Raw genomic sequence first — 27,134 nt, forward strand, 5'->3', positions numbered from 1 at the left:
ACTGATTAAGACCTCAGTGAAATGGGATTAGTCTTGGCTTGTTTCGACTCTATTTCTTTTAATGCCACCCCAAATCAAATAAGCTTTTTCGGAAGGTGTAATACATCCCAGATGTACAGTCAGCAGAAAAATCCCAGATTTTTTTTCTCACACATTACTGTTAAACCATCCTATATGGTTACCTACCTAATATACGATTTCCATCATTTCTAATTTTTACTTACCTTATTTCTTTTAAGTTGGGGCATATTGGTGTTTTGTTTTGTTTGGTCTCTTAGAGCTAAGTGATACTGTAAAATTTCTCAGCAACTTTATAGACACAGTCTCACTGGAATTTCAGAATAACCCTGGCAGGCATACATCATCCTCATGATTATGGTTTGGAAAGGGAGGCTAGAGGTCAGGACTTGCCCAAGGACAGCTTAGTAAGTAGAAGCGACCGTGAAGCTGGGGCTTTTACAGCAGTCCAGTGGTGTTTGAGGAAGGAAAACAGAAATGGAGCTCAGTTGGGTGGGAATTAGAAGGGAAGTCTTTCTGGAGAAAGTGAATTTTGAGTGGGGTTTTATAACAGTGGGAAAAGTAAGCAATCAGAAGATAAGGGAGTATGGAGTTGTGGCGAGAGGGACTTACAAATAGGAAGGGTCTCTCTGAAGAATATTTTCTTGGACAGATTGGGCCCCTGAGTGAGGCCAGGGATTCCTTTCCCGAGCTGCCTAGAGTAATCACTGGGGGGCTTTTATTTTTTTTATTTTTATTTTTTTTTAATTTTTTTTCTTTAATTTTTTTTTTTCAACGTTTATTTATTTTTTTGGGACAGAGAGAGACAGAGCATGAACGGGGGAGAGGCAGAGAGAGAGGGAGACACAGAATCGGAAACAGGCTCCAGGCTCTGAGCCATCAGCCCAGAGCCTGACGCGGGGCTCAAACTCACCGACCGCGAGATCGTGACCTGGCTGAAGTCGGACGCTTAACCGACTGCGCCACCCAGGCGCCCCAACTGGGGGGCTTTTAAAGGCTCATCTGCTGCCCCACCCTCAAAGAGTCAGGAGATTGGCATGGGGTGGGGGACTGGGGGGGCGTGTACTATTTTTGTACCTCTTCGTACAGTTCTGATGTAGAGCCTCTGTTGCCGTCCGCCAGGCTGGGGCTGGGATCAGTTAACCAGAGACAGTGGGCCAGGGCTCCTTCTTGGGGAGAGATGAGTTAGGAAGGTGGGATTGGGCAGGGAGAGAGGATACAAAGTAGGTAATAGAATGATAGGATAGGAGTTGCTGGAGGAGAACTCGTGACAGTAGGAAAACTCTGCAGGCTTCTAAGCCGGAGGGTTATGTGTTTTAGGCCCCTGAGATGCAGCTGATAACATGAAGTCAGGATTCACCTCACATCCTCTTTCTAGGTCCCGTCTCCATTCACCAAATCTAAAACGGGATCCCACCCGCCCCGACAGTCACTCTGCTCATTACATCCTGACCTTCAGCCATTTCTGTGGTTTCCCATGCATCCCCTTCCCCCCGTGCTGCTGACTGTGCTTCTTCATCGCATTTTCGCCCACCCCAGCCTTGCAGAAAAGTACAAAAACTGTGGACACTCGCTGCAGAGTTTTACCGTCTTTATTTTCAGTCTGCCAGGCCAGGTTGTCTGCTCCTGGGCTCGCCAGTGTTGACCTCTGACTGATGGGTGCCAGGCTGCGTCCTGACCCGTGTGGGGTGCCACGGGCGGGGAAGACAAGACCCAGACCTCCGGCAGGTTTGACGCAGGGAGACAAGATACACACACGAAGGCGACTGGAGCATACTTACAAAGCAGCAAGTGGAAGCGATAGATACAGTGCAAACCTAGATCATCAGAGTCCTGAGTCTCCAGTCCTCCCTCTTAATCCCCGCCCCCCCTTGGCTTATAACCTTCCTGAGTCTTCTTTGACCTCATTTGGTATTCTCATCCACCTCTTTCCCGTTGGCTTCTTTCCAGTATCCACAGCTAGACGGGCGTCTAGGTGTTGTTCAAAGCTTATAGCAAGATTGCTTTAAGGACTCCGTTTGAGCCCGGTCATCCCCAGCTGCCGGCTACGTCACAGGGACTGGATTTGTATTAGCTACGTTGCTTCCGAAACCCTGGTCTGATGGTGCTTCTGTGCCTAACCATTTCTTCTTTTTGTCACAGAGCTGCGCTCCTTTGGGCTGGAAACTTCAGTCAGGAGGGGACAGCAAGCTGCTGAGAGAGGTTTTCACAGCCCCAGTAGTGGATCGGGGCTGAGGATTCCTGACCCGTGCTCCCACTCTCCCAGCCTGCTCAATTCTTAGGTAACCCAGAGTGCCTCCAAAGGTCCAGGATCCCCCTAGTCTGTAGTGAAGTCGGAACTCGGCGCTCCCTCGGCTTGACTCACACCCCTGTCCCCACTCGCCCCCTCCGCTGTCTCTCTGCCTTTGCGTCCCAACAGGGAGGAGCCCTGATGTCGCAGTATCTGCAGCCCTTTCCCAAAGGCTCTGCGCACAGCCGATGAAGAGAAGTAGAAGAGCAGGGGGTCCAGACTGGCATTGAGGGAACTGAACACCACGGCTTCGACCCGCCACGGGGGGCTTTTCTTCGTGTAATACCCCACCAGGTGGGATATGTTGTAAGGCCCGAAGCACACCAGGAAATTAAGGAGGGTCACAACAGCCAGCCCCACAGCTCTGCGCCGCCTCTGGGCCCCCACGTGGGGCTGGGTGAGCATGATCCACACAAAGCGCCAGTAGCAGAAGATGGTGATCACCATGGGGACGAAGAAGAGGAAGAGGCACAGCTCCAGCCGCACCGGAAGCACCACGTTCAGCTGCGCTTCGGTGAAGTTCTCATAGCAAGTGATTCCATTCGTGTTTGCGGTCTGCTGGGTTGAGTTCAGGTACTGACCAATGATCACGATGGTGCAGTGACCAAAGGACATGACCCAGGCGACCACGGCAGCAATCACTCCGTACACAGGCTTGCGGGACAGCTTGTACTGCACGGGGAAAGCCACTCCCAGGTAGCGCTCGATGCTGATGCCCGCCAGGAGCCACGTGCTGCAGTAGATGCTGCTGTAGAAGCCGAAACCCGTGAGGGCGCAGAGCAGCTCGGACAGATGCCAGCGGAAGTTATAGGCGGCCTCAACCATCTTGAAGGGCAGCAGCAGCAGCAGCAGGAGGTCCGCCAGCGTCAGGCTGAGCAGGAGGATGTGGACGGGCGCAGGGTGAGGCTGGCGGACCCGCCCCACGAAGGCCCGCAGGGCCAGGAGGTTGGCAGGGAGACCGGTGAGGAAGATGACGATGTAGGCCGTGAGGATGACGGAGCTGCGCCAGTTTGTCATGGTTGCTCTGGAAGAGGACGGAAAAAGGCAGGGTCAGGAGGTGCCACTCACAGCCCACGGACCCTCGCCTGGTTCAGGCCGCGGACATCCTCCCTGCCGCACTCTGCCTCCCAGGCCAGACCTTTCTGTTGCCACCACTGCTTTGCTTACACCACCTGCCAGGACAGCCCAGAGCAATTATTGACTTTGCCTGGGGCGGGATATTAAGCAGGAGTTATTACGTTCGCCATCATGTGTCTCTGGGGGGGGACCAACCCTTGGCTTTCTCCTCTCCTCACAGATACAGGAAGTTACTGTTATCAGTTCGTAACTTTCCTTCGGTCCCTTAATCAGAGGCCTGCGGAGGGAAAGGCATCTCACAAAGGCATCTCACGGGAGAGAGCTGTGAGCCGTCTGTCAGGAGCACCCATGCCAGGAAAACAAACCCAGGCCTTGAGACCCAGTGCCGGCTTGCCACAGGACCCTGCCACATGCCCAGGAAGCAGGTGCCCGGCCCCAGCCCATCTCCCTACCTCATTTTCCTCTCCTTTTGCAGAACACAGATTCTCCTCCACCTTTTCCTCTCCTGACCTATACCGGACTCTGGGACTGCATTGGAAAAAGGAAGCTAGTGATATGTAGGGAGGGACAGAGGGGAGGAAGGGTGAGCCAGTGCTGTCTTTTGGGGCTTGCCCCCTAAAAGACTCTAGAGAACATTCAGGAAAGCCCACAGGTAGCAACTGGCTTCAGAGCCCGGTGTTTTGACTATAAACAGAAGAACTCTTAACGGGGTCAACTCAGTTTCCATTTGGCTTGTAACCCTCGCTGCCCATATGCAGCCCGGCCCCTCCATCCTCCCTCTCTGGGCTTGATGTCCCGGCCTGTTTCCTTGATCCCACCTACACTGGCTCCTGTCTCCCAGTTCCTCACAGACTTGCATCAGCCCCCCAGCATCTCCCCCTCCAATCCAGATCCTGGCATTACTGCCCATAGCACAAGCACTGGGTTAGCTGCTTGCCTTGTCTGCAGTCCAGATAGGTGGCTTCTTGGGATTAGTCCTGAAGGAAAGTCTGAAAGCTTCTGGGAAAGAGGAACAGGGCTTTAGCCACTGCTACTGCCCATTTCACACAGGAAAAAAAAATTGTAAGGAACCTGCTGGTAGAAAGCTTTTATACTAGCGTGAGTCATGTGACTGGAGAGGGGAAGGTCAATAATTGAGCACTGTCTCCTCTCAAACCTGAAGGATGGGCACCCGCCGCCAGCATCTTCGTTCCCCGCCCCCCAGAGACCCTCACTCTGCCTGCCAAACCCAGATTCTCTGTCCCTAGGTCCTGAATTCTTTTTTCAATCCCAGGCATTTTTCCCATTTCTCAAGTCAGATGATCTTATCTTCTCTTTTCTAGGCAATTTCTTCTGTGATTCTTCTCATTTTCAGAAAAGAAGTTTCCTACGTTCTTTCATTCTTCAATTTTTTTTTCCCCCTGTATGGTCTCCTGTCCTCTGCCCACAACAGGTCTCTCTTGCCCTCTTGATTGAGACAGATTGGTTTCGCCTAGCCTGCGTCTTACTCTCGTGGAAATAGTGTGGGATATAGAGTCATGCAGATGTGGGCTCAAACCCAAGTCCCTCCGCTGTGACCTTGGGGCAGGTAAATTTCTTTTTTTTTTTTTAATAGTTAATTTGTTTTTTAATTTACATCCGAGTTAGTTAGCATATAGTGCAACAATGATTTCAGGAGTAGATTCCTTAGCGCCCCTCACCCATTTAGCCCATCCCCCCTCCCTCAACCCCTCCAGCAACGCTGTTCTCTGTATTTAAGAGTCTCTTATGTTTTGTCTCCCTCCCTGTTTTTATATTATTTTTGCTTCCCTTCCCTGATGTTCATCTGTTTGGTATCTTAGAGTCCTCCTATGAGTGAAGTCATACGACATTTGTCTTTCTGACTAATTTCGCTTAGCATAATACCCTCTAGTTCCATCCATGTAGTTGCAAATGCAAGATTTCATTCTTTTGGATTGCCGAGTAATACTCCATTGTGTGTATATGTGTACACACACACACACACACACACACACACACCCCACATCTTCTTTATCCATTCATGCATCGATGGACAGTTGGGCTCTTTCCATACTTTGGCTATTGTTGATAGTGCTGCTATAAACATCAGGGTGCCGGTGGGGCAGATAAATTTCTGAACTTTAACTTCCTTTTCAGTCAAGTGTGGATGGGAATACTTCCATCTCAGGATTTCCGTGAGGCGTGGATGAGCTAGCATATATAAAGCAGAGGAGCCAGTGCTTAGCACTTAATGGGTACCCATGAGTGGAAGCCTGCTGGCAGCGTCCGAGCGACTGAGCCACTTGGTAAAATATCCGGAGGCTGAGGCCACCGACATGCCGTCTGACTTGGGGGAGTGTCAGGGATTCAGGAGGCCTGATGTCCCTTTTACAGGGAAGCCGTGCCCAGGCTCGGTGTCTTTCCCCCCACGTGTTCCCTCTCCCTGTGGGCTGCACCTGACCTCTGCGCCACCCTTGTCCTTTCCTCATCCCCTACCCCCCTGTCTGTGTAGCCCCTCTAGAAGCTCTTCAAAGCCCTGTCCAGATACACACACGGAGGAAACCAAGCCCGAACTTATTTTCCTCTTGAGGTAGGGAAGGGGCCTCTGTTTTGCCATCTGTGCTTGCTCCCAAATTTATTTGTATCATTTTGCTTTTATGATTTTCTATAAATATTCATGAGGATCTGGATTTAATGGCAAAGCAGAGACTTCCTGAACACAGATGTTGAGTAGGACTGCCGCTTTACCTTGGCCCGTCCGTCCCCTGCCTGTGCCTGTTCTCATGTCACTGCACCCTGTCACCTGTGTTGGCGAGGCCCCACTGAACCCCCTCCTCCACGTTTGGGGTAGTTATGAAGGTAACAAAATAAAGGAAACTTGGGGCTCATGACTCACAACACCCATCTATGTCACATGAAAAGGAAATGCAACCTCTGAGGCCGAATTCAAGGACTGCTTTCACAAAAACCATGTCTTTCACAATGTCTCCCAAGTTCATCTTTCTTTCATCATTATTACAGCCCAGCTTGTCAGAATAGGAAGTTGGGCCCGGTATCTAAAATTTATGTATAATCACTTTCTCTACTTCCTTATTCCTCAATCAGCGCCCTCCCCCATCCCCTCGAATCTGGGTTATACCTCTGTTGTTCCATAGGACCTGCTCATCCTACGATTGGCAGTGACCTCCATGCAACTAAATTCAGTGGACATTTTCTTCCTATTTTATTAGCCTTCCACACAGTTTCCATAGCCTTCTTGAAACATTCTCTTTCCGTGAATTCTCATATGTTATGCTCTTCTGGTTTCCCTGACTTTGCTCAGGTCACTTCTTACTTTCCTTCACCGGCCCACCATTCCCTGATTGTCCTCTAAATGTTCGAGTCCCTTAAGACTTGGCTTCAGGCGCTCTCTCATCCTGGTCCTGTGTAGCTCTTCGGCCTGTTGCATGCATTTCTGTAGTGTCGGTTACGATCTTCACAAAAGCCCGTTTTAAATCTCTATCCAGGGCTTCTGTGAGCCTTCACATCCACATGTCCAAATGCCTGAGAGACACTGTCATTCAAATGTCTCCCGGGCATCTCAAATTGAGTGTGTCCAGAGCTGACCTTCCCCAACAAGTTAGGCCTTCTTCCAGCATTCTCCCTGTTGGGGCATGGGATCTCTTCCCATTCCATCCCCTGAGCCATAATCTTGGAGTCCGTCTCAACACCGTCTTCTTCCTTATCCCCTGAATGCAGTCCCACACTTCTCGGAGCCCATTGAAGGCGTCCGTCTCTCTCCGTCTCCATCGTCAGTGTAAGCCGGAGTCTATTACCAGGAGGTTGGCAGGGGCCATGACCAGCTCCTTCCCTGCCGCTCACATCCTGACAGTTCTCCATACTGTAGTTAGTGGGATATTTTAAAAATATCAAGCCACTTATATCACCCTCTTGTTTAAAATCCTTTCTGAGGTTTCTTATTGCCTTGAGGATAAACATCAAAACTCTTTAAAACAAATGTCTTTAATGTTTATTTGTTTTTGAGAGAGAGAAAGAGACAAAGCACAAACAGGGGAGGGCAGAGAGAGAGAGAGAGGGAGACACAGAATCCTAAGCAGCCTCCAGGCTCTGGGCTGTCAGCACAGAGCCTGACCCGGGGCTCAAACTCACGAACTGCAAGATCATGACCTAAGCTGAAGTCTGGCACTCAACCAGCTGAGCCACTTAAGCGCCCCAACGTCAAAACCCTTAACAAGGCCTATAAGGCCTGCTCGGCATGGCCCTTGCCAACTTCCAGCCTAAACTCATATGTCTCTTCTCTCTCCTTGCTATCTCTGCAAGACGGTCTCTTGTTTCCATAAACGTGCCACCTTCCCTCTGCCGGGGGCTCATGACCCAGCCTTTGCCTGCAGCGCTCTATTTCTTATGACCCAGTCCTCCTTCCCAGTCAGTCCCCAGCCTTCTTTCAGATGCCCGCTTCCTTCTTAAGAAAGCCCTCCCTGACCTCCTAGGTGCAGTTAGATTCTCTTAGTACATGTTCTCAGAGCACTGTTGCTGAATAGTATTCTGTTTCATGGATATTTCATATTTTATTTATCCATTCACCTGTTGCTAGACATTTGAGTATTTTTTTGTTTTTCAGTGTTTGGCTAGTGTGAATAAAGCTGCTATATGTACATTGTTGTTTAGATCTTGGTGCAAATATGTACTTTCAGTTCTCTTGGGCAGATACCTAGAAGTATATTGGCTAGGCTGTATGGTCAACTTCTTGTTCAACTTCTTAAGAAACTGCCAGTTTTCCAAAGTGGCTGTACCATTGTTATCCCTGCCAGCAATGTACGGGCATTCCAGCTGTTCCACAGCATCACCAGCCCCTTGATAGGTGTTGGTCTTAAGTTTTAGGCATTCTGATTACAGGCCCTGGTATCTCGTTGTGGTTTTAATTCGCTTTTCCCTGATGACTGTTGACGTTGTGCCTCTTTTTGATGTTCCGGGTACTGGTCATCTGTTAGATTATGGGTATTATATTTTTTCCCACTGTATGCCTTGTGTTTCCATTTTCTTAATGGTCTCTTGAAGAACAAAACAATTTTGAATTTTGACAAAGTCTAGCTTACTTTGTTTTCCTCTTACGTTTTGTGCTCTCATGTTCTAAGAAATCCTTACCTACCTATCCAGCGCCACATCCTGTTGAATTTCCTCGGTATCTTTACTGAGAACGAATTGATTGTATCTGAGTGGGTCTGTTTCTTAAACCTTTCTTCTGTTCTAGCAATCCTTAATGTCTTTCCTTTTACCATCTCCCACCGTCTCGATGACTGTAGTTTTATAAGAAGCCTTGGAATCAGGAAGTGTAAATCCTCTAACTTCATGTTGTTTTCTAAGATTGCTTGGGCTCTTCCAGGTCATTTGCATTTCCAGAGAAATCAGTTTCTACGAAAAAGCCTGCTGGAGTTCTGACTGGGACTGTGTTGAAGGCATAGATCAATTTGGAACTGTCGACATTGGAATCACACCGGGCCTGTCAATCCAGGAAACATGACATATCTCCATTTCTTTAGGTGTCGAATTTCTCTCAGCAGTGTTTCCTCATATTCAGCAGAGAGGTTTTACACGTCATTTCTTGCATTGATTCTTAGCTATTTTTGGTGCTCTTACAAGTTGAATTTTTAAGACTTTATTTTCTAATTATTTGTTGCCCTCGTAGCATCTTTTACAATTCCTTCACAGCACGTGTGTATCTCAGTTTGTTATAATACGTTTATCATGTGAGGATTTGCTTAGTGTCCATCTCCCTTGTGAAACTATCTGTGAAGGCAGGGAACATGGCTGTTTTTGTCACCATTGTATCCCCAGGGTCTGGCATAGAGCCTGGCACATATTGGACACTTGATAATTATTTCTTGGATGATGTGTGGATGGATAAGCGGAAGAATTGGAATGGAGAGAAATCCATTTTCACAAGCTCTGAGTTACTTGTTTGCAGTTGCCTCATTTTAGCTTCTTCTGGGACCGTCATAAGAAATCCCAGCCGGGAATCACTTGCGAGCTCTTTTGTAGATTAAGGCACTCCCGTTACTTTTGCGGGCAGGTGCCTGGATCTTTCCTCATCACCAGTATTGATAATTCAAGCTAATGTGTCTTTATGACATAGATCCTGCTTAGCAAATATGAGGGAGGTATGGGTATAAAATATTCAAAAGGGAAGGGGAAGGCACTAACGGTAAATGAAGAGCTGTTGTTTCATTCATTCGTTCAATGAAAATGTGCCTGCTCTCTAGGATGTGGTGGGATCTGTGCCAAGCACAGGGTCAAAAAGATAAACACGGTCCCACACTCCCGGAGGGTGGTTACATGCTAGAGCATAGAGATTGTGAGCATATGTGCCACGGGAGTCTTTATGCAGAGAGAGACACTGTGAAGGAAGTGAAACGGGGCGATGGCAGTGGTCACCGCGTGGCAGGGACTCCCTTGGCCAGAGGCTTCGGGGAGGCCATCTCTGCAGTTACTGTTAGCCGACACCTGAGAGGTTGAGCCGGATTCTGGGGCTGGCCACTGTGAGACTCCAGCAGAGGAGGGGTCTGGGCGGGGGAGCTGGCAGATGGTGCAGGAAGGCAGAAAGCACGTGTGTGTGTGTGTGCGCGCGTGCGTGCGCGCGCGCACGTACGCGCACGTTCATGGGCAGTGGAGGAGGGAGGCAGAGAGGTTGGTGTGACTGGAGCATGGTAAGCTAGAGCCGTGACCGTGGAAGACCAGACGGGTGTTAGTAAGGACTTGGGATTCCATCCGTAAGCAGTAGGAAGTCACTTGTGGGCCGTGAGAGGAGAGTGATGTGATGAGATGTAGGATGTGTGCGCTGCTGTGTGAGGAATGATCTGCATGGTCTCCAGAGGGATGACGTCGGAAGTGGAGAGAGAATAGAAGTGGTCGGGGCCATCCAGGGGAGGACCGGTGATGGCAGGCATTCAGGAGAATGTGGCAGTGCAGGCAGAGATCAGTGGATTTGGGGTCTGCAACTTAAGATAAAATAACACTGTGGGAAGAGCTACAGGACACCAGAGAGAAATGGAGCTCTCCGGGGGAGTGAGAAAGAAGATGATTCTAGACCAGTATATCCAAGTAGACTTTGAGATCTCATTGCTGTCCTGTGCTGGCACATTTCACCCCCCCATTGGTTTGCGTATTGCCCTTCCCCGCTTGCACCCTCTTTTAAATATCTCTTTTTTTAATGTTTATTTATTTATTTATTTTGAGAGAGAGAGAGAGAGAGACAGCGCGAGCGTGAGTGGGGGAGGGGCAGAGAGAGGGAGGGAGAGAGAATCCCAAGCAGGCTCCTCACTGTCAGCACAGAACCTGACGTGGGGCTCAAACTCATGTACCATGAGATCATGACCTGAACTGAGATCAAGAGTCAGATGTTTGACTGACTCAGCCGCCCAGATGCCCCTATCGTCTTTTAGATGCTGCTTGTCCGGCCTTTCCCGTGATTCAGGTCAAGAGCAGTGTCCTCCACCCTGCAGCCGCCGTCGCCGCCGTGCCCCGGGAAGGCACCGTGCCGCCCCGACGCCCCTCGCTGGCACGGCTGCCTGTGGAGCCGACGTGCGGCAGGAGGCAGCCGCTCTGGTGGCCCTCGCGGGCTCGGTTGTTCCTGGCCCAGTTGATGATCTTCCTGATGAGCGTCGTCAGTTCCATCTTCTGTGGGCATCTGGGCAAAGTCAAGCTGGATGCCGTTACTCTTGCGGTATCGGTGGTGAATGTTATTGGGATTTCAGTTGGGACTGGCTTGGCCTCCGCTTGTGACAGGCTGATGTCTCAGTCCTTCAGAGGCAAGAACCTAAAACGCGTGGGGAATCACACTCCAAAGAGGAATCCTCATCTTGATGCTGTGTTGCTTTCCTTGCTGGGCCATCTTCATCAATACGGACCGTATCCTCCTGCTCTTAAAACAAGAACCCGAAGTCTCCAGGATAGCCCAGATTTATGTGATGATTTTCATTCGTGCTCTTCCTGCAGCGTTCCTGTTTCAGCTGCAGACAAGATATTTGCAAAGTCAGGGCATCATCATGCCTCAGGTGATCACTGGGATTGCAGCAAATGTGATCAATGTGGGCATGAATGCCCTCCTGCTCTATGCCCTGGACCTTGGAGTGGTAGGATCTGCCTGGGCAGACGGCACTTCCCAGTTCCTCTTGTGTGCTCTCCTTCTCCTGTACATGTGGTGGGAAAAAATCCACATCAGTACCTGGAGAGGGTGGACTTGGGACTGTTTCCAAGAATGGGGCTCCTACATCCAGCTGGCTGTCCCCAGTATGTTCATGGTGTGCACTGAATAGTGGACCTTTGAGATCGGAACTTTCCTTGCAGGACTGATTAGCGTGACAGAGCTCGGGGCCCAGGCCATCATTTACGAACTGGCCTCTGTAGCCTACAGGGTGCCCCTTGGCTTTGGTGTGGTGGCCAGTGTCCGAGTGGGCAAGGCTCTGGGGGCAGGGAATGCCGAGCAGGCTCGGGACTCTAGCATCACCGTTCTCCTGTGTGCGGGTGTCTGTACTCTCGTCGTGGGCATTTTACTTTCGGCGATGAAGGATGTGATTGCCTATATATTTACCAGAGACAGAGCTATTATTTTACCTTGTGAGCCAAGTGATGCCTATTTTTGCTCCCTTTTCATCTATTTGATGCCCTTGCAGGCACCTGTGGTGGAATCCTACGAGGTATAGGAAAACAGAAGATTGGTGCTATCGTGAACGCCATCGGTTATCATGTGTTTGGTTTTCCCATCGGAGTATCTCTGGTGTTTGCCGCAAAACTTGGGATAATAGGTCTCTGGTCTGGATTGATAGTCTGTGTCTTCTTTCAAGCCCTTTTCTGTCTGGTGCTCGTCTGGAGGACAAACTGGAAGAGAGTCGCAGAGCAGGCACAGGTTCGAGCTGGGGTGAAAGGGATCAAAGAGACCACGCCACACCAACAGATCTGCCTGTGTTGGAAAAAGAAGTCACCGATGGAGCGATTTTACCTGATATCATATCGTCAGATCAGAGAGCCAGACCCAGCTAAGGGTAATAGAAGAAAACAACCGGTATGCGGTGGCCACCGTTGGGGATGTTTTGACAGTGAAGCAACTGATTTTCTATCGTGGAATGGCTCTAGCTGTTGATGTTGCTGCTCTTTTAGCAGGAAGTTTAATAAGAGTTTTTCAGGGAGCGTGGCTAAAACAGAAGAATTAGCGGCCGCCCACACACTAGACACAATAATTCTTGTGATACATGAAGCCTGGGAGGTGACCCTGTCGTGCGCACAGTGGTTTCTCTCCCAATTGTGAATGGAAAGGATATCAGTGATGTTTTCTTAGTTATCCTGAGAATCTGCACTATCCTGTTGGAGATCACGAAAGGAGTTGTAATTCTAAGTTTCTCCCAAACATTAACTCTACCATGGGTTTTAAGTCTGTAGATTTGATTTTCCCTGCCCTAAGCGTTCTGTACTCTTACACTGAATGTCTTCCTTCTTTTGGGAGAGTTCATTGCCTTCTAAACTTGATTGCTGATCCAGTTTTGTTTGTATTTCTCTGTTAACGTATTTAATCTTGTCGGTGAGTGTGTATTAAGTGCCTGTTCTGGTGCTGTCTCTGGTATTGCCATATAAACTTTTATAAAATAAACACCTGAAAATTGAAAATGTGTGCCTATGAGGGAGTGCCTGGGTGGCTCAGTTGGTTAAGCATCCGACTTCGGCTCAGGTCGTGATCTATGGGTCATGAGTTCAAGACCCACGTCGGCCTCTGTGCTGACAGCTGGGAGCCCGGAGCCTGCTTCAGATTCTGTGTTTCCCCCTCTCTCTGTCCCTCCCCCACTTACGATCTGCCTCTCTCTCAAAGTAAATTTTAAAAAAGTTAAAAAAGAAAAGCAGTGTCCTCCGGTTCTGCAGCCTTGCCCCCCACATCCCCAGTGCCGGTGCTCCACTGAAGGGGAGGAACAAGAAGGTGCAGCCCAGAACTAGCATCTCAGGAGTATTCTTCAGTCCTGCCCCTTTTGGATTCCTTAGTGGGCATCGTGGATTTTGCCACCCACTGCTGGTAACCATACCCTGACCTCCCTCTGCAGAGACCTCTCCTTCCTTTACTCGGTCCACCTGCTTGCTGTTAATCAGACTCCAGGCCTCTGGCCAATAATACCAGCTGTGGTGGCTGAATAACGGTCCCCCTAAAAGATATGCGTGTCTTAATCCCTGGAACCTATGAATGTCACCTTACATGGGGAGAAAGAACTTTGCGGGTATGACGAAGAATCTTATGGTGGGGAGGTTATGCTGCATAACCTGTGTGGTCCTCAAAGGTCATCAGGGATACTCTTTTTTTTTTTTTAATGTTTATTTATTTTTTTAGAGAGAGGAGAGAGAGCGAGCGAGCACGAGCAGGGGAGGGGCAGAGAGAGAGAGGGAGACACAGAATCCGAAGCAGGCTCCAGGCTCCACGCTGTCAGCACAGAGCCTGACGCAGGGCTCAAACTCATGAACCACGGGATCATGACCTGAGCCGAAGTCAGACATTTAATCAACTAAGCCACTCAGGCGCCCCGATCACAGATATTCTTATGAGAAGGAGGCAGAGGGAGATTTCAGACAGACAGAAGAGGGGAAGATGACAGGATCACCAAGGCAGAGACTGGAGTGATGAGACCACAAGCCAAGGAATGCCAGTGCCACCAGGTGATGGAAGAGGCAGGGAATAGGTTTTCCTTAGACCACCATACTGGTTTTGGATTTCTGACCTCCAGAACTATCAGAGACTAAATTTCTGTGGTGTTAAGCCACTGTGTTTGTGACAATTTGTTATAGCAGACACAGGAAATGAGTACACCATCCCCAGCATTTACTGCCCATTCTGATACTGTGTGTCAGGCACTATGCTAAGAGCTTTGTAAAGATGAACTCATTAATCCTGAAAACGTTCTGTGAAACAGACTCATAAACAGAATAAACTGGTGGTTGCCAGAGAGGAGAGGAAGTGTGGGGACGGACGAAATAGGTTGAAGGGGATTAAGAGGTACAGCATCCAGTTATAAAATAAATAAGCCACGGGGGTGAAAAGTACAGCATAGGGAATATAGGCAATAAAAAAATTCTATGAGTTTGGCACACTCATCCGCATTTTATAGATGAGAAAACTGAGGTATGGGGGTGGGGGTTAAAAAATTTGCCTAAAGTCAGACAGCTGGTAAATGGAAGAGCTGAACTCTGAGCTTGGGAGCCGGACAGTCTGGCTCAGGAGTCCATGGTCTTCACTGCTGGACTCTGCTCCCCCTGTGCTAGGAGGATCCAGGTTAGAACCATCTATCTCTCCCAGCAGCCTGTAGAAGTCGTAGAAATCCCACACAGGAGGGTACGAGGGCATAGGCAAGGGTATAAGATCATGTCATCTGCTTCCCTTAAAGTGTCTGCATGGTCACCAGGCTTCCTGCCATTGGGCCTTCACTCTTTCCCTGAACCCATGACGGAATGACCTTCCACCCTAGTTCCCTGGGATCCCTTCCACGTGTTCTAGTTCATGCTCTAACCCCAGATCCCAGGGGCTGTCATGTTTAACCCCTCCCTTCCTCCCTGTATTTAACCACTTTGGATACACAGAGAATAGGGGGAAATATCGTCTACTGTTGCTCTCTATGGAATTCACTGGCATTTAGTATTTATGAGCATGCATGTTTATAAGGATCTGGATTTGATAGTGAAACAGGACTAGGAACTTGGGAGGAGACTGTTCCTTTATTTATAGAATCTTGAAGAGGCTGTCTGACCTTTCTCCCCCACCCCACTTCTCTGTCTGCTGTCCCTGTAAAACTGACCTTCAGACCAAGAACAGGACTAATAATCTCCCCACCCTCGGTCCCCTTGGCTACATGCAGCTTCCAGCCCAGACCTCCAGGTAGCTTTCAGCGGCTTAGGCCTCCTTTGAAACAGCAGAAGGCAGCTGGCTGTTAGCTTGGACTGCCTTTCAGTGTTGACCATGAGCCAAGGAGGAAGGGCAGAGAGTCTTTAGCGGTGGAAGTGTTACAGGTTTCCTCAGTGAAGCTGTGATGTGGTTGCAGTCAGGTGCTGGCTGATCCTGCAGGAGTCAAGCCAGCTCAGGGTGAAACCGGTGCTCTGTTCCTTTTCCAGCCCAGCCTTTCCTCTGCTTTCCTCCCCTTTACCTGCTTCTGTCCCGTATGCACCTTGTCCCCCCACCCCCTGGCCCCACCAGGTGTGGCATCATGGGAACTGCCAGGGTTTCTGTCCAGTTTGCAGAATCTTAGGAAACTCAGATTTCACCAGAGAATCTCAAGAGGCATGGGGGAAAGTGTCAGAAATTCCTGGGTGGGGAAAGCGGTAGTACATGTGGTTTGAAAATTGTAGTTTTCCAGAAGGGAAAGCCCTGATTTTCTTAACACAGACTATAGAAAGTACAGTTTGTGTTTATCAGAAACGGAAATTGGTTAAAAATAGATTGAGAAACAGCAGTGCAGTTGACGTAATACTTTACTACCAGCTCTCCGAAAAGTTTATATGAACTAAAATCTACATGTTGAGTCACCCCCCCCCCCCCCCCCCCCCCCCCCCGCCGCCAGCTCCTTCGGTGGCCAGAGGAATTCAGATCCCTCAGCGAGCAGTGAGGCTTTTGTGTTTTTTTTGTTTTTTTTTAATTTTTTTTTTTTTCAACGTTTATTTATTTTTGGGACAGAGAGAGACAGAGCATGAACGGGGGAGGGGCAGAGAGAGAGGGAGACACAGAATCGGAAACAGGCTCCAGGCTCTGAGCCATCAGCCCAGAGCCCGACGCGGGGCTCGAACTCACGGACCGCGAGATCGTGACCTGGCTGAAGTCGGACGCTTAACCGACTGCGCCCCCCAGGCGCCCCCAGTGAGGCTTTTGTGAAGAGAGGTAGGGCGAGGAGCACACAGACCGGGTCTTCGTGTTCAGTGCTTCCCTCTTTCCCCCCTGGGCCCTTGCTCTGCTGGAATAGGAAGCCACAGCGAATCAGCACCTAAGACTCCCCTGTGTCCTTGCCACGGACAAAGCTAAAAGCCTTAGATCTCTAATGAACCTGGAAACCCAAACCACAGAGGCTTAAACACATACATTTTCTCCTTCTCCTGTCGCATGAAGGAAACAGGGGTGCATGAAGGCCACGAGGCTGGTGCAGCTTCTCAGACGCAGTCCTCAACAACCCGGGCTTTAGCTTTCTGCTTCACCATCCCTAGATTTGACTTTTTGCTTCATGACCTTAAGAAAAGCATCTACATTTTGAGCAAATAGGAGGTGGAGAGTATAAGGAGTAAAGGACATGTGAGCTGAATGACTGAGTGACTTTATTCTGTAAAACAGGTCCACAGCAAGACTGAGCAGAAGCCATGGAGAGTCCCCGTATCCCTGACACATGCACAGCCTCCCCCATTATCCACATCCCCGACCTGTGTTCCATTTGTTACAATGATGAACCTACGTTGACATATCATCATCGCCCAAATCTATCCCTTTTTGTAACCAAGAAAATGATAGCTTCTCTAGAAGCCCTCCTTAGCAGACTTCTTATTTCTCATTGGCTAGCGCTGTATCTCATGACAACCCCTGGCTGCAAGGGTTTCTGGGAAAGTGAATATTAACTGGGCCTTTTCCCGATCTGACAAAACTGGGTAAAGAGGAAGGGGAGAATGTCAAAATTATAGAAATCTTGAATAGTACATAATAGGGAGGAAAAATACTTCTAAGACTAAAATATCTGTGATGACATACAGAGGCATATGATTTTACAGATTCAATGCAATCTCTATCAAAATACCGATAGTATTTTTCACAGAACTAGAACAAATGATCCTAAAATCTGTATGGAACCACAAAAGACCCCGAAGAGCCAAAGCAACCTTGAGAAAGAACAAAGCTGGAGGTACCACGATCCCATATTTCACAATAGACTACAAAGCTATACTAATCAAAACAGCATGACACTGCCACAAAAATAGACACATAGATCAGTGGAATAGGATAGAGTGTCCAGAAATATATCTATACTTATATGGTCAATCCCCCTACAACAGAGGAGGCAAAAATATACAATGAGTAAAAGATAGTTTCTTCAACAAGAGGTGCTGGGAAAACTGGACAGCTACATGCAAAAGAATGAAACTGGACCACTTTTGTACAGCATACACAAAAATAAACTCAAAATGGATTAAAGATCTCAATGTGAGACCTGGAACCATAAAAATCCTAAAGTAAAATCTAGGCAGTAATCTCTTGGACATCACTCTTAGCAACATATTTATGGATATGTCTCTTCAGGTGAGGGAGAGAAAAGCAAAAATAAACTATTAGAATATTAGAAATACACCAAAATAAAAAGCTTTTGCACAACAAAGGAAACCATCAACAAAACAAAAAGGCAACTTACTGCATGGGTGAAGATATTTGCAAATGATGTATTTGATAAAAGATTAATATCCACGATACATAAAGAACTTAGACAACTCACCACCAACCAACCAACCAACCAACCAACCAACAATCTAATTAAAAAATGGGCAGATACCGGGGCGCCTGGGTGGCGCAGTCGGTTAAGCGTCCAACTTCAGCCAGGTCACGATCTCGCGGTCTGTGAGTTCGAGCCCCGCGTCAAGCTGATGGCTCAGAGCCTGGAGCCTGTTTCCGATTCTGTGTCTTCCTCTCTCTCTGCCCCTCCCCCGTTCATGCTCTGTCTCTCTCTGTCCCAAAAGTAAATAAACGTTGAAAAAAAAAATTAAAAAAAAAAAATGGGCAGATACCTGAATAGACACTTTTCCAAAGAAGGCATACAGAAGACCAACAGGTACATAAAAAGATGCTCAATATCACTAATCATCAGGGAGATTCAAAACACAACCACAATGAGATATCACTTCACACCAGTTAGAACGGCTGGTGTTAAAAAGACAAGGAAGCGTTGGGGGAGGATGTGGAGAAAAAGGATCCCCCGTGCACGTTGGTGGGAGTGCACATTGGTGCCACCACTGTGGAAAACTGTGGAGATTCCTCAAGAAATTATAAATAGAAATATCCTATGATCTAGTATTTCCACTACTGGGTATTTACCCGAAGAAAATGAAAACACTAGTTCAGACAGATATATGCATCCCCTGTGTTTACTGAAGCATTATTTATAATAGCCAAGATAAGGAAGCAACCCGAGTATCCAATGATAGATGAATGGATAAAGACGTGGTATACATGTGCAATGAAATGTTACTCAGGCATAGAAAAGAATGGACCTAGAGGGTGTTATGCTAAGTGAAATAAGTCAGACAGAGAAAAGGAAATGCCACATGATGTCACTTATACGTAGAATCTAAAACAACCAACCAAACAGATACAGACTCGTGCAGAGGACAAACGGGGGTTGCCAGAGGGGAGTGAGGTGTGGGGGTGGGTCGGTGAAATAGATAAAAGGATTAAGAGGTACAAACTTCCCCTCATAAACAAGTCACGGAGATGAAAAGTACAGCACAGGGAATATAGTTAATAATATGGTAAAAATGTTGTGCAGTGACGGGTGGTAACTACCCTTACCGTGGGAAGCACTGACTAGTGTATAGTTATGAAGTCGCTATGTTGTACACCTGCGACTAATATAACACTGTATGTCAACTATATCTCAATAGTAAATATTTCTTAAAAGCTCCAAAAAAAAGGTGTGGGAGTTGAGAAAGGACTTTTATAAATTGCTTTTATGGAAGTGTAATTTATATACAATAAAGCCTACTAATCTTAAAGATGCAACTGATAACCATCAACTTATGTATGTGTTTGTATAACTATCACGTAGGTCAAGATACAGAACATTTTCAATGTCCTATAAGACCCCTTTGTGCCCCTGCTCAGAGAGCAAGCCTCCCGTCTCTGAGATAACCACTACTCCAATTTCTACCGCTAAGAGAGGGATATTAACCATCATAAATCTTGGAAGGAAAACACGATGGATACAGAGGAACAAAAGGGAGGGAGAAGAAGGCCAAATTAATGGTTGCTTTTGTAATATTACTGCTCTCCTTTGCCTCTTAAATTGTTCTGATTCCATTTTGAAAACCTTCCTCTTAAAACGTCATCCAAAACTGAACACAGAATTTTTAGTTTGTGTGAAGTTGATGTAAGCTGAAACTCCAGTCAGTTGGGACTGGATTATACTGTGTGTAATAGAATAACTCTAAGTAATAGCTTGTAAATAAGACAGAATTATATTCCTCTGTCATATAAAAGCAGCCTGGAGATTTGTAGTCCAGGGCACCCAGGATTGTCTTTGACAGCCTCAGGAAGACTTCAAAAAGACCCATTCTCTTCTAGCTGTCTGCCCTACTAATCCTAGAGTAGTAGCCTTTGTCTTCATGGTCCATAATGGAAGCTGAAGCCCCAGCCATCACATCTGTGTTCCTGGAAGCAGAATAAGAGGAAGGGAAGAAGAAACATTCACTTCTTCTCAATTTCTTAGACTTCTTAGAAGTTCCACACAACACTTCTGCTAATAACTCACTGGCAAGCACTTAGTCTAATGACCACACCTGACCGTAAAGAAGGCTGGGAAGCAGCCTTTCAGCTGGGTTGAGTGCACTGGTAAAAATCAGACTTTTTTACTAAATGAAGAAACCAGTAATCTTTTCCAAATTGGAGTTGTACAGCTTTTGCAGATGAGCCCTCTCTCCCCCAATTCTGCAGCCTTTGCATCACGTCCCCAAAGGCCTGACAGATGCCTAAAGAAGAGCACATCTCCACTTACGCCATCCCGTCGGGCCTTGTTCTCAGGGAAGACCTCAGCACATGGGAAAGAATGTACCACGCAGAGAATTGCCATTAGCCACACTACTGTCTCGTTCCACGGTCCCTGGGGTTGGATCAATATAATTCAGACCAGTTGCAGAGGTCAGTTTTGTCCTGGGAACACAAAATCAGATGCGGGCATTCTATTAGCATCCCAGGCAGCTATCTGTGGGCAAGTCTTACATTATCTATATTTGCATTTGCTTTGACACAAGTGCCATTCATCTCCCAGTGAAAGAACTCAACCACAGCACTGGGAGACAGGAGCAGGGAGCCCAGCTGCCCACATGGCGGACAGAGGGAGACCAGTTGGCCGGGAAAGCTGCCCTGCCATATCCTTCCATGTGAGTCCAGCCAAGATCTGTGGGCCACAGAGCATGCTGCTCTGGAAACAGAGGCAAGACCAGGCAAAGGCAAAGCTTTCCTTTGTCAGAGGCATCTGAACTGGGCCAGGAGGCAAGGCCTCAGCTGCCTTGAAAGGGTGGAAGCGGCAGGTCCGGCAGCATTCGGCCAGGGATGTGAATGAAGTTGCCAGACTCATCATAGATGACGAGAATTGTGGAATCAGGTGAGGCTCTCTGAGAAAGTCCTGCTTGAGTTAAAGAAAAAAAATTAGGATAAGGCACCTCCCTGATTTTATGTTCCCTTTCCTCACATTTAACCGACTGAACTTGAACCATTTGCCTTGTTTGTTTGTTTGTTTGTTTATAATTGAAGTATTGTTGACACACAGCGTTACATTAGTTTTGGGTGTAGAGCGTAGTGATCGGACAAGTCTAGATGTTCTGCTGTGCTCACCACAGATGCAGCTACCTTCTGTCACCACACAGCGCTGTTACAAGCCCACTGACTGTATTCTCTCTGCCGCACCTTTCGTCCCCATGACTTACTCATCCCGCATCCGGAAGCCTGTATCTCCCACTCCCTTTCACCCATTTTGCCCGTCCCCCCCCCCCCTTCCCTCTGGCAGCCATCAGTTTGTTCTCCGGATTCATGGATCCGCTTCTGCTTTTTGTTTATTAGTCTCCCATTTGCTTTTTTGAAACATCTGTTGGTGCCTCCTCTCCCACTCCCTAGTAGAACCATTAGTGGAGTTCCTTGATGGGGTAAAGATTCTACTTGTCCAATTCCCCATCCTGTGTCTCAGGAGGGACTGACTCTTCACTCTCCCTGATTCCTCTCCTCGACGCTTCCGACTTTCCACTTCTACTCTTGATGGATAAGATGTGTTCTTGCAGGATTTTGAAGTTTCAGAAGTGCCCTCCCGCCACGTGAAGTCGGGAGCTAACGGGCACAACTATCTGTGAGTTGTACCTGCGCCCCGTTCTGTCTTTCTCCCCCAGAGGCCTCTTGGGCTCCCCTGAGAAGGGTGAACTCGGGAAGAGAGGGGGTGGGTGACTCTTGCCTCAGTGGGACCGTTCTGCACAGTGGCCTTTGGCAGCATAGGGTTACAGCCTGTGCGGAGAGCGTCTCTCGTCCAGAGGCCCCGGCCGAGAGATCTCTCGGCCGGGCCTGCAGGCTCAGAGTGGTTTGGCCGGCCGCACACGCCTGCCGCTGTAGCCGAGGGCTTGGGTCAGCCCTGCTCAACCCCAGGAAGTGAGGTGGGAAAGGCACGTTCCCAGAGCCCCGAAGGAAGGAGTTCTGTGTCAGGACCGCTGTGCTCAGGTCCAGTGCAATTTCCAGCCTGCACCGTGATGTTCCCCCTTTTTGCTTACTCCAGAAAGTGATGGAGCACTTGTAACTGGCAGTGACATTAGAGCGGCTTACCTTGTATCCGCTCATTTCTTTGTTTACTTAAACCCACAAACCCTGGTCCTTTCAATATTACTATGAACCGTTGACCTGCATTTCTTGCCTCTGGTTGCCACACACCAGTGTGTCTCAACACTTTTTTGAGAACCGCTGAGTTAGAGGACCGGATGGGCCAAGACGCTCCTGGCCTGGCTAGGGATGGACCAACCCACCTGGGGCTCCTGTGCGGCCTGGCCCCTGTGTAAGCATCTGCCCGCGTTCACCTCCAGACCCCGTTTGCTTTTCTGCCCTGCTGATGCTCATCACACTGGTCCCAAGAGAGGCACCCTCCACTGAGTCCTCCAGCAGTCTCGGTGCTTCTGTGGCGTGTGCTCCAGCACCCCCCTCCCCTCCCCAGACGCAAACAGTGGGGTAGCTCCCACGGTGCCCCCCCACCCCCCCAGGAAGGTGTCGGGGCTTCGGGCGGAGGGCGCAGGCCTGCAAACACCTCCATGGCTGTTCTCTACTGGGCCGCAGAGCCCTCCCATCCAAGGCGTCAGGTGTCAGAGGGGAAGAGCCCTCGCGGGGCCTTGCTGAGGCGGTGGGGCCCTCTTTGCTTCTCTCCACATCTCTGCCCCTGCGAATCTGATCGATCTCTCCAAATCTACGTTCTGACTGTTCTCCCAGGCCCCTTTTTACATCCAGGATCCACGCAGCCCATACTTTCTCTTTTGGAGGCCTCTTTCAGGTCGCCAGCTGACCTTTTCCTCCTGGTCTTTCTTCACCTCCCTTCCTCTCCACCCCCACCCTGGACAATGTCAAGTTTGTCAAGTTCCTGTTCCCTTCCTGGCACGGTCCAGCCAGAGCAGTTTCCTCTCTGGTTTTGCATCACTCGGCATTCCCTGGTCAGCAGAGCACATTTTGTAGAAATTGGGAACCACTGGTTTTCAGGTCCAAGGGCCCCCCGCCTGCCCAGAAAAGTGTTCCGCGGCCACGTGGCCTCACAGAGCCCACCGCTGTTTGGGGGAATCCAGCTCCGCTCTTGCTCCCACACATGTTCTCTGCCACCTCCTGTCTTCTCTCCAGTCATCTCCCTCTGAACTTTGCAGGCCCAGGACAGCCCTAGGCTCCTCGGAAAGTCCCAAAAGTCTCTTGGATTAGGCAAGTGAGGGCAGGGTGACGACCAGGTCATGCATCCCATCTCCCCACGAACAGACGGGGATAGAGGAGCAAACAAGACAGACACGGCCCTTGCCTTCGTGGACTTTACCTGGTAGTGGGGGCAAGGAGGACAGAAGAGTATATCCATAAACATCGAAGGTATTTTTTGTCATGGCACTTTCCTTGAAGGAGATAAAACAGGATGATGTAATAGAATTACCTGGGATGAGAGGGAGGTGCTGGGAGTGGCAAGGAAGTGTTCCCTGAAGGAGTGGCATTGAGGAGAGGCCTGAAGGAGCTCTCCAGGTGAAGAGCCGGAGGAAGAGCACTCTGGGTAGACAAGACAGTTTGTGCAAAGGCCCAGGGGCAGCGCAGAGCACGGTGTGGTGGAGGAACTGAAAGGAGAACAGCATGGCTGGGGCAGGACAAGCCCATCGTGCAGGGGTCTGTAGTCCCAACGGGCAGAGTCAGACTTTATGTTCAAAGTAATAGGAAACCATGGAAGGGTTTTGGGCAGAGAAGTGAAATCTGATTTATGGTTTTTGAAGACCCCCTCTGGTTACCTGTTGGAGTGCAAGAGTGTCTTGCTCCTGTCTGTCAAAGCTTCACTCTTCCCCTGGCTTTCGGGGAGGTCGGGGAGGCCTCCTGATGCAGGATCCTCTGTAGGGACCTCACATCTCTCTCTTACCCCTCCGTTCTCTCTGTGCAGGCTTCACTGTCCTCCCACACGGGCCCACTTTCCAGATAGTAGGAGCAGAAGGGAAGAGACTGCTCGCTGTGTCTGTTGCCTCACTTCCTTTGCATCATTTTACTTTTAGAATTTTTTTAATGTTTATTTATTTATTTTGAGAGAGAGAGTGGGGGGGGGAGGGGCAGGGAGAGAGGGAGAGAGAATCCTAAGCAGACTCTGCACTGTCAGCACAGAGCCAGATGTGGGGCTTGACCCTATGAACCATGGGATCATGACCTGAGCTGAAATCAAGAGTCAGATGCTTAACTGACTGAGCCACCCAGATGCCCACTTTTAGAGTTTTCTAAAACTCTAAACTCTGACTTTTCTAGATTTGTGTGAATGACACAAACTTCCCCTGCAAGAAAGTGTTGGGAAGGGAGAGTGCTGCTTTTCCCCCTGAGTCTTTTTTCTTTAACTTTTTCTTAATGTTTATTTATTTATTTATTTTGAGAGAGAGAGCACACATGAGCAGGGGAGGCGCAGAGAGAGATGGAGAGAGAATCCCAAGCAGGCTCCACACTGTCCATGCAGAGCCTGATGCCGGGCTTGAACTCATGAAGTGTGAGATCATGACCTGAGCCAAAATCAAGAGTCGGATGTTCAGCTGACTGAGCCACAACCAGATGCCCCTCCCTGAGTTGTCTCGCCTTCATTCCTGCCCGCCCTGGCCCACGCAGAACAGGCCACAGCCTCTGAATGTTACCGAGGAATCTCAATTCTGGAGCAGAAGTCAAGTATCAGGCCACAGTGGTTCCCATGATCCTCAGATCCCTGCTGGTACCTCCTTGCTGTCTGTGGTTGTGTGTATGTGTGTGTGTGTCGGGGGGGGGGGCGGGTTGAGTGGGGATGGGGGGCTTCCTAGACCATTCCTCTCCAGGTGTTAAGCCTGGATAAGCAGGAAGAGGAGGGAGAGTTTCTGGTGTGGGAGGAACCAAGTGGGGCAAAGCTGAGTTTCCCTGCTTTCCACCCGCTGGCCTCACTTCCTTCCTCTGTCCCAGCCATCCGTCTGATACCGTGTGGCTGACCTGCGCCCTCAGTCTCTCTGAAGAGCAAAGGTTTTGGTTGGGGGCTGTTTGGGGAGACAGGGTGCGGGATGGGATGGAGTAAGTACTTTGAAAAAGCTTATTTCATACACTTTTGCATTTGAAAGACAAAATCAGAAACAGTTGTTTTCATGATACCAGTGAAAGTCAGCTTTGGGGTTATTTTTACTAAGGGCTGAGGGGTACGGAGAAGTCAGGATGGGCATCTCACGCCCAACTCGCAGCAGGGGTCGTCTCCAGGATTCATTCAGGCTAATTCCAGGTTCCTCTCCCTGGTGCCATCCCAGCCTAGCACCCCCTGGTGACCGTCACCAGCCACAGCCCACGTGTGCCAGTGTTTAACACTCAGGTGTGAGAGTCGTATTCATAGTCGTGTGTCGGTGTCCATCCCATTGCTTGCTCTGTGTCCTTTGGCAAGTTACCTAGCCTTTAGTTACACCCCTGAAGCCCTCATTTCGGGGGTTAGGAGCGTGGACTGTGGACCCAGCCACGCGGGTTGGAATCCTGGCCCCGCTGTGCGTCGTGTGTGTAACATTGGGCAGGGTTACCTTATCCAGGCCTCAGTTTCTTCATTTGTAGAATGGGGATAATGATATATTGACCTTTTAGGGATGTCGTGAGGATTGGAAGGGCTGTGTGTGTGTATGCGTGCACATGCGTGTGTGCACGTGTGTAAACGTATGCGTGTATGAGCACGTTTGGCACGTGGCAAGCACTTGTAAGTGTTGGCTGCTGTTACTATCATTATTTTGTTTTTGGTTAGGGTTAGGCTAAATGATATGTGAGAAAAATGTCAATTTTTTAAAAGAGTTTTTTAAAATATTTATTTATTTATTTTTGAAAGAGAGAGAGAGCAAGTAGGGGAGGTGCAGAGAGAGAGGAAGGCAGAATCCCCAGCAGGCTCCACACTTTGAGCACAGAGCCCGACGCAGGGCTAGAACTCACGAACTGCCAAGATCGTGACCTGAGCCGAAACCAAGAGTTAGATGTTTCACTGACTGAGCCACCCAGGCGCACCCTGAAAAATGTTGATTTTTTCTTTTAATTAAAAAAAAATTTTTTTTAACGTTTATTTATTTTTGAGACAAAGAGACAGAGCATGAACGGGGGAGGGGCAGAGAGAGAGGGAGACACAGAATCGGAAGCAGGCTCCAGGCTCTGAGCCATCAGCCCAGAGCCCGACGTGGGGCTCGAACTCACGGACCGCGAGATCGTGACCTGAGCTGAAGTCGGATGTTTAACCGACTGAGCCACCCAGGCGCCCCAGTTTTTTAAAAATCCCGTAAGTAAGTCCTACTGCAGGACGGTTGTGATAGTGCTCTTTGGTAACTAAAGTGAATGTTAGCCTGGTCCCAGCCTTCTGTCCTCTGCTCCGTGTCTCACAAGCTCCTCCCGACTTGCTTTGACCTCATCTTGCTGCTTCCCTCTTCACTGGGTTTCCTATCGTGTGCCTCTTGGCAGAGCAGCTCCTTAGGTCTCTGCTGAGGTCTCCACCTCGCCCGCTCATCCTTTCTTCTTCTCTACCTGAAGAAGTCTCCTCATAAGGATTCCAGAGTCTCATAACCTCTCTCCACCTCCAGGAGGGGAAGATGCCCGTTACATCCCAGATCAGTGGTCCTCAAAGTGTGGCCCCTATGCCAGCAGGAACTTGTTAGAAATGCACCTGGGAACTTGTTAGAAATGCACGTTCTTGACCACCTACCCCAGACCTGCTCTGTCAGAGACTGCGGGGATGGGACCCTGTGATCTGTGTTTTAACCAGTCTGTCAGGAGATTTTGGTGCATGCCAGGGTTTGAGAGCTGCTGTCACATAGGAGGAGTGGGTCCAGTGGCCGTTTTGGGGTTGTTCAAGTTCACAGTTCTGTTCTGGACAGCTGGCGTTCACACGGAACTATAAGGCTCCGTTGTGGAGACAGGGACCACAGGCAGGAGGGGAGCCGGCTGACCACTCTGAATGCCTTCTGGCCTCGTCCCCTCCAAAACCTCCCAAAAGGGGATGTCAGCCAGGCAGCTCGGAAGGCAGCCTGGATTCCCACGAGGGCTGTGTCCTGATCAGCTGCATGGCTCTGGGGAGTCACGTCACCTCTCTGGGCTTTGTTGTGGTCGTAGCCCTCCGTGAATAGAGCAGGATTGTTTGGGGGGAAGAAACGAGGTTACTTAGGTGAAGACACTTTGCAGAACTGCAGCTATTTCTCTACTGTAAATTGTCACCAGACAACTAAACTCTTTGTGGGAACAATTCTCAACTTTTTTCCAGTGGCCACACATGGGACTGATTATGCTGACATGCTAAACAGACTCCCCAAAACA

At 49.0% G+C, this 27,134-nt stretch overlaps 1 protein-coding gene and 1 pseudogene across 2 annotated transcripts; one reads left to right on the forward strand and one right to left on the reverse strand.

Annotated features, from left to right (window-relative positions):
• Nucleotides 1–1,592: 1,592 nt before the first annotated feature.
• Nucleotides 1,593–4,610, reverse strand: FFAR2 (free fatty acid receptor 2). 2 transcript variants are annotated; one of them, XM_045441207.1, is made up of 3 exons: nt 4,323–4,610; nt 3,838–3,913; nt 1,593–3,332 (listed from the first exon to the last, which is right to left on the reverse strand). In XM_045441207.1, exons 2-3 carry the CDS (start codon nt 3,840–3,842, stop codon nt 2,336–2,338), a joined length of 1,002 nt encoding a protein of 333 aa, XP_045297163.1. In that variant the 5' UTR covers nt 3,843–3,913; nt 4,323–4,610; the 3' UTR covers nt 1,593–2,335. The 2 variants fall into 2 exon arrangements, with proteins under 2 accessions (XP_045297163.1, XP_045297164.1); XM_045441208.1 differs by lacking the exon at nt 3,838–3,913 and having other exon boundaries at nt 4,323–4,460.
• A 6,173-nt stretch (nt 4,611–10,783) lies between these two features.
• LOC123578521 lies at nt 10,784–13,101 on the forward strand (annotated as a pseudogene).
• The last annotated feature ends 14,033 nt before the right edge of the window (nt 13,102–27,134 follow it).

The sequence above is a fragment of the Leopardus geoffroyi genome, chromosome E2 (genome assembly GCF_018350155.1).
Source record: "Leopardus geoffroyi isolate Oge1 chromosome E2, O.geoffroyi_Oge1_pat1.0, whole genome shotgun sequence".
Taxonomy (NCBI): Eukaryota; Metazoa; Chordata; class Mammalia; order Carnivora; family Felidae; genus Leopardus; species Leopardus geoffroyi.